Source organism: Seriola dumerili, unplaced genomic scaffold (assembly GCF_002260705.1).
Source record: "Seriola dumerili isolate Sdu_G_001 unplaced genomic scaffold, Sdu_1.0 BDQW01000565.1, whole genome shotgun sequence".
NCBI classification, from domain to species: domain Eukaryota; kingdom Metazoa; phylum Chordata; class Actinopteri; order Carangiformes; family Carangidae; genus Seriola; species Seriola dumerili.
The window spans coordinates 1511988-1519123 of record NW_019174820.1 but is presented as its reverse complement, the minus strand read 5'-3'; the positions used below and the strand labels follow the sequence as shown (position 1 = coordinate 1519123).

At 47.5% G+C, this 7136-nt stretch overlaps 1 protein-coding gene across 1 annotated transcript in view; it reads left to right on the top strand.

The window, feature by feature from the left end:
- The window catches only part of heatr5a (HEAT repeat containing 5A), a 29949-nt gene that overhangs the window by 10250 nt on the left and 12563 nt on the right, over nt 1–7136 (top strand). Inside the window, 16 exon segments of the mRNA XM_022764697.1 lie at nt 369–418; nt 421–466; nt 468–487; nt 674–924; nt 1314–1425; nt 1530–1682; nt 1824–1923; nt 2801–2910; nt 3446–3615; nt 3692–3855; nt 4266–4371; nt 4643–4833; nt 6162–6321; nt 6433–6622; nt 6717–6886; nt 7039–7065. Of these exon segments, the coding sequence (XP_022620418.1) occupies nt 369–418; nt 421–466; nt 468–487; nt 674–924; nt 1314–1425; nt 1530–1682; nt 1824–1923; nt 2801–2910; nt 3446–3615; nt 3692–3855; nt 4266–4371; nt 4643–4833; nt 6162–6321; nt 6433–6622; nt 6717–6886; nt 7039–7065 (2020 nt within the window).

Sequence of the window (7136 nt, the reverse complement as noted above, 5' to 3'; positions counted from 1 at the left end):
GAATCTCGCCCCGAGTCATCTCCTAGGTTTTGTGTCACTTTCCTGAATGTGAGGCAGCCCTGGGTCTCTGCTGGGAGAGAAGCATACGACCAACGCCGCCAAAACAGCTCTGCCTCGCCGTGGCCTCACAGAACGAGCACATCGGTGCGGGGGGGGGGGGGGCACAACCATTACAAAACAAAAATAGTGAATATAAGTTAAATAAATTTAATATTAATTTAAATTAATTAATTTTATTCAAATTAATAATAAATTAAATAAACCATTTGTGCGTGTGTGTGTGTGTGTGTGTTGTGTGTTGTGTGTGTGTGTGGTGTGGTGTGTGTGTGTGTTCAGATGCACTCTGACTGATGGAACATGGAGACCAGAGTTTCGTCTGCAGACGTCTCAGCCAGGCAGCATGTGTTGGTCTGCTGCCTGCTGAACTGGGAGGACTCATTCAGGGACTGGGATCCACTGCCGCCCCCCCTCACTGACAGTAGCACAGGTCTGACACACACACACACACATCACACACACACACACACACACACACACACGCACACGCACAGAAGAGGAGGACGAGGAGATATTGACTGGTGAGAAGAAAATCTGTCGTCTCTATCTGTTACATGGATGTGTGTGTGTGTGTGTGTGTGTGTGTGTGTGTGTGTGTGTGTGTTGACACATGCAGCCCTCCTGGACACGGTGATCTCCGTCCTCCTTCACCCCGCCTCCTCGGCCCGGATGGCAGCCGCCTGGTGCCTGCGCTGCGTTGCCATGGCGATGCCGTCCCAGTGCTCCCTGCTGCTGGACCGCTGCGCCGAGCGGCTGGTGGCGCTGAAGTCCTCACCTGAAGCCGTGGCCGGGTACGGAGCCGCTGTCGCCGCCCTGGTGGCCTCAGTGCAGCACTGCCCCCTGGGAATACCACACACCAAGGGCAAGGTGGGAACATGCACTAATGTCATGTGATGTTTCATATTAATAACAATAATAGTAATGATAAACTTTATTTCTCAGACAAGAGATGCAGCTCAAAGTGCCTTACAATAAAAAATAAAACAGTGCAATAAAATAAAGCTGGACAGAAGGACAATGAAAATAGAAAATAGAGAGACAGTAGCTGATAAAACATGTAAATGAAAATAAAAACACAAACCAGTAAGAAAAGTCAAATATAAGAATTAATTGAAATAAAGAGGTTTTCAGCTGTTGTTTAAAAATGTTCACTGAGCATCTGTGATTGTAGCAGAGCTGACAAACTTTACCAGAGGAAGTGCAGACAGTGTTTTCTTTACAGTTTAAACGTACCTGGCTCATTATCACCTGTGCAGGTGGTGCTGGGTCTGGCTGAAGACCTCCTCCGCTCCGCCTCCCAGAACAGTCGCATCTCCCTGCAGAGGACTCAGGCCGGCTGGCTGCTCGTCTCCTCTCTCATCACTCTGGGTACACACACACACACACACACACACACACACACACACACACACACACACACCGATCAACCACAACCTTTATCTTATTGTGTATTTTGCTGTGTGTGTGTGCAGGACCTGCCGTAGTGGAGCACCACCTCTCCCGCCTCCTCCTCCTGTGGCGGTGTGTGTTTCCTGCGTCACTGAGGGAGCAGGAGATGGAGCTACGTCGAGGGGACTACTTCACGTGGCAGGTTACGCTGGAGGGACGAGCAGGGGCGCTCTGTGGTCAGTACACACAACACTGACTACTTCGTGTGTGTGTGTGTGTGTGTGTGTGTGTGTGTGTGTGTGTGTGTGTGTGTGTGTGTGTGTGTGTGTGTGTGTGTGTGTGCGCGCCGTCTGAACTGTGTTTCTGTGTCTGTGCAGCGATGAAGAACCTGCTGCTGCACTGCAGGGAGCTTGTCACTGATGACATCATCAGCCGCCTGCTCACGCCGTTGGCCTGCGCTGTGGCCCTGCTCACCAAGTCAGTACCTGATTGGTCAGATTGTTGTTGGTTTTAGGGCAATCTTCACAAAAATCCTCATTATGAAATTATTATTATTATTATTATTTATTTATGAATCACGTTTTGCTTTTTATTCACGACTGAAATACAAACATCATGACGACACAGATCACGACCTGCACTGAGGGAAATCAAAATAATAAAAACAAAAGACGAAACACAGGAATAAATAACCAAACAACAAATGAATAAACAAAGTAAACAATAATTTAATACATACACTTGTTTACATTAAGTTATCCATCTCTACACTGTCGAGACATAATGACCCCGCCCATCACCCCAGAGCGTCATGTGGCCTTTCCTCTCTGGATGACATCACCTCCATCAGAGGCCGCTATGAATCCACAACGCTGCTGTCGTTTCCCCTGAAAAACCATAAACACGTCTTTATACCACTGAGTCACTCAGAGGTTTTTCATGGATCCAATAATATGCAGTTTGTCAAGATCTTCTTACATCCGTAATGTTTTTGAAGCAGCTCCAACAGAAAGCAGCCGGATCTTTACAAATCTTCTACTTTATTGTCATAATTTAAAAATGTATTATAATGATACATGAACAAAAAACTTTGATATTCTTGGACAACTCCAAAAACAATGTATATCCTGTTGGTCCCAGCTGTTAATTTTCATTTCAGACACAGTGTTGTAGGTAAAGTGTTGGACTCTGCGTGGAAGACATGAAATCATTATTATCGTAATTATCATTTTAATGATTATTATTGTTATTGACAAAATAAAAATTATTTATGTTTATGTACTGCATTTCCTTCTCTCTGTGTGTGTGTGTGTGTGTGTGTGTGTGTGTGTGTGTGTGTGTGTGTGGGGCTCAGGTTGCCTGCTCTCCTCAGGTCGTACAGCAGTTCTGTTCGCAGCTGGTCGCTCGTCTACAGACTGAGAGTCTACGAGCTTCTCGCTCTGCTGCCTCCACACACCTACCAAGGTGACGACACACCTCCTTCACTCTGTCCTTAATCCTTTCCTTCCTCTAACACTCGTTCTTCTTTCTTCTCTCTCCTTCATCTCTTGATCCCATCCAACACATTTAAACAGATTTCTGTTCTTTCTTTTCTTTCCCTCTTTCCATTTGTGTCACTCCTTCCCTCTGTCCTGTCCCCGTTACCTCTTCTTTCTTCTTTTCATCTCTTTCCTTCCTTCATATTTACTTTTCTTCCTCGTCATGTTTCTTTCTTCTTTCATTTTGCTTCCCTCCTTGTGTGTGTTCCTTTTTTTTTTTTTTATTATGTCCTTCAAATGTTTAAAATTAAATCTTCACCTTTTTGTTTTGTGAAATCCCAAATGAGTCATTGAAACACAAAAGAAACAAATCGTCATGTTGAAGCTGAACTCATCAAATTTGTTGCATTTTGCGTCAAAATATTCGTTAGTTAATTAATTGATTAATCGACCAATCACTTCAGCTCTGCTCCTAAATGATGACCTCTGCCCTCTGTCTCCACCCGCCCCTCCTCCTGCAGAGAGTTTTGGTCTGGTGATGAACCAGCTGGTGACGGATCTGTCCGGTCAGGACAACCTGAACCAGCCGTGCTCAGACCTCACCCTGCTGCCCCCCCTCTGTCACCACGACGACCTGCTGCTGGTCGGCCCCGCCCTCCACGACACGGACCACAGATACATCGAGGAACAGGTGACGCTCTGTCCTCCACACTTACACACAAACTGTTCACTGCAGAGGAATAAGAACCAGTGTGTTTGTGCTGCAGCTCCACGGCAGCAGTGTGGGGGGGGGCTCTCTGGACAACGACCCCTTCAGTCTGTGTGAGAGGAGTGATGAAGCTCCCGCTCCTCTTCCTCCCCCCGTCGCTCTGACCGCCGCCGCCGTCCGTCTCTTTGGAGCTCTCTTCCCCCACATCATCTCCGCTCAGAGGTGACCGACCCGCCGTCACTAGTACAGGGCCAATAAAGTGTTACCTTTAGTGAGAGAGAGCCTCCTCTCTTCTGATTGGCTCACCCACCTGTTGTTACTAGAGTTCAGTTCTAGAGAGAAGAGAGATGTAAAACTACACTGAGATGGTTTTTATATCTTGTGATGGATCAACAAATATGAAGCGTCGTCACAGACTGAACTCTCCAACAGTAGATGACACTGTTGAATTTTCTCCATCAGCTACAACATTAAAAATGCTGCTTACACGTTAATGGATCACCAATAATAATCCCATAATATAATCTGCAGACACTTCTGTAGATTTCTACATGTTATAGATGTTTATTGTATTGTATATGATACTGTCTGCAGTATAGTGTAATGTGGTTGAGAGTCTGTGTCTCTGTCAGAGTGAAGATCCTGGAGCAGTTTGTAGAAACCGTGAACCAGCTGAAGGGTCAACGGCAGCAGACCGTCCAGACACACGTCTGTGCTGCCCTCTGCAGTCTGCTCAAGGTACTACACCTGTCAGCTGGTGTGCGTGTGTGTGTGTGGAGAACAAGTGCAGGATATTATGTGTTTCTAATTGCAGATGGTCTGTTCACTCCTGGTTGTCACTTTTGTATCATAATGTCTGTGTTAATCTGTGCAGTTGTATTGTCTGTCCACTGGGGGGCAGTAGGACTCTGCCCCAAGCTGACAGTCATAAACCTCTGACATATTCTCACTTTATACGTTAAATTTGCACCACCTAAGAAAAACCAAACCTCCTCCTGCTCCTCCTCAGAGCCAGGGCAGCGTTCGGGGCTTCCTGGGGCCAGAGGAGATCCGTTCCCCGGCACTGTCCCTCCTGTCGGGGGCGCTGGAGAGCGTCAGTCCTCTGCTGCGCTGCCTGGCTGTTGAAGGTCTGGCCCGGCTGGTTCAGGTGGTCGGAGACCCCGGCTTCACCGTCTCCGTCTCCCTGCTCTGCTTCGACAGGTGGGTGGACGTTGGCGCTGAGTCGAGGACAGACAGCGGCGTTTATGTTTATTTTATTTAATTTTTAATTAATTAGCCGTGAACCTTCAGCTGTTTTTGCTCCGTCTCCACAAGTCTTAGTGAGACGTGTCGTTGAAGGCTAAATTTTATTGCTTTTGTTTGTTTGTTTTTTTGTCCCTACGAAGGATTAGAACTAAATTGAAATCATAAATAAATTACATAATACACCCCCCCTTTCCTTAAGTTAAAATAAAAACCATGAAATATTTTTAAAAAAAAAGAAATCAGGTGACAAAGGGACATTACAGGTGAGTGTTAAAGAGAAGTTCAACACGTGTTTTACTCTGAACACAAATAAAGTGAAAGAGAAGACGAACGTGTGTCACGGCTGGAATCTTTTTCATTTTTGTCCAGTTCGTCATCACACAGTAAATATCAGCGTGAGAATGGAGAAAATCCAAACCACAAAAACTCATCGTTTCTCGTTTTCTCTTGAGATAAACGCGTTTAAATTCTTCCACCAGACTTCTGTCGTCTTCCAGCGGTTTGACAGCAACACTTCCTGGAGTATTCAGATGTTAACGCTTCAAAGATTGTGGCTTTGATGTTAAAATAAGAACAGCGAAAACAAATCAGCACAAACAGAGACAGAGGAGAGCGACATGATGAACCAGAAATAGTTCAAAAAGAGTTTTAAATAACCGTGAGAACAGGATCCAGATATATCTCAGTGTGTTTGAACTGGTGAGTCGGTGACACTCTGATCTAAAATCCTCCCGACACAAAATAAAATCAGTGTCATCATCTGGAGCCGGACGACGTCACCTCGCCTTCATTAGACCAACGATGAGATAAGAAATAATCCAAGCTTTTTCATTCCTCCGCGCCCCGACAGTCAGAGCAGCGGCCATCTTGTTTTCAGGTTGTCCGTCCGTCTGTACGTCTCATTCTCGTGGACACGATGTGTCAGTGACGCCTCGACGGAACTTCTTCAGATTTGGCAAAAACATTCGCTCAGACTCAAAGATGTACTGATTAGATTTTAGTGGCTAAAGTTCAAAGGTCACAGACTTACGAGGGGCGATCTCATCGACAATGAATATGACACAATGTCATTAAGAGGATATAAGTGAAGTAATAAAAGCATCGATCATCTGCATGAAACCTTAAAGACACAGCAGCAGAGAACAAATAAAGACAAACAACATCATTTGAGGAGGAAGTGTGAGCGGCGGCACTTTGAGTGACAGATTAACCTGCACTGGTGGTTAAAACTACCACACCTACAACCACCGCTGCTGCTGCTGACTGCTGGTCCCTGTGTTCAGGCTGAAGACGGCTCGGGACGCAGCGTCTCGCAGTGGCTACGCTCTGGCTCTGGGGGCGCTGTACCGCTACACCGGAGGAATCAGCTCACCCCAGCACCTGTCCACTTGCCTGGGAGTCCTGTTCACCCTGAGCCAGGACAGCACCTCACCTGAGGTCCAGGTATGGACTCTACATATATACAGTCATGTTTGTGAGGATCAGCCAGTGAGGTGATTCAGCTGCTGTGGTTTGGACCTGATCCTAACTCTGCTGTCCCTCCGTCGGGTCCAGACCTGGTCCCTCCACAGTCTGTCCCTGGTGGTCGATCTGTCCGGCGGTCTGTATCGCACCCACGCCGAGCCGTCCTTCACACTGGTGCTCCGGCTGCTGCTGTCGGCTCCGCCCACCCACCCCGAGGTTCACTACAGCCTGGGACGCTGCCTGCACGCCCTCATCACCTGCCTGGGCCCCGACCTGCAGGGTACGGCCCCCACCACACCTGAGGACACAGCAACAGAGGAGATGTCAGGAAGTCTCTGAGTCAGTGTGTGTGTGTGTGTGTGTGTGTTTGTCAGGTGATGGCGCGGCGGTGTCCGGTCTGCGCTCCAGCTGCCTGGTGGGATGTGGAGTGATGCAGGCCAGTCCCGACTGTCTGGTCCAGGCCAGAGCCATTTCCTGTCTGCAGCAGTTGCACATGTTCTCACCTCCGCACGTCAACCTGGCCAACCTCGTACCTGCCCTCTGTGTGAGTACACCTGAAACACGCTGCCTGTCCGTGTGGTCGTGTCCCATCATCTCCCTCTGCTGGCGCCATGACATCACAACAACACACACCACAAATAATAAAAAAAGGAGGGTTGAAGTGTGTGTGTTTTGACCCTGTCTTGTGTCTTACAGGAGATCTTGTTGGATTATTCCATGTTGGTAGGTCTCTCTCAGGCCTGAAGCTGCTGCTTGTCTCTGTTCTGCTTCTCTCTCTTTTCTTTTACTCCCTC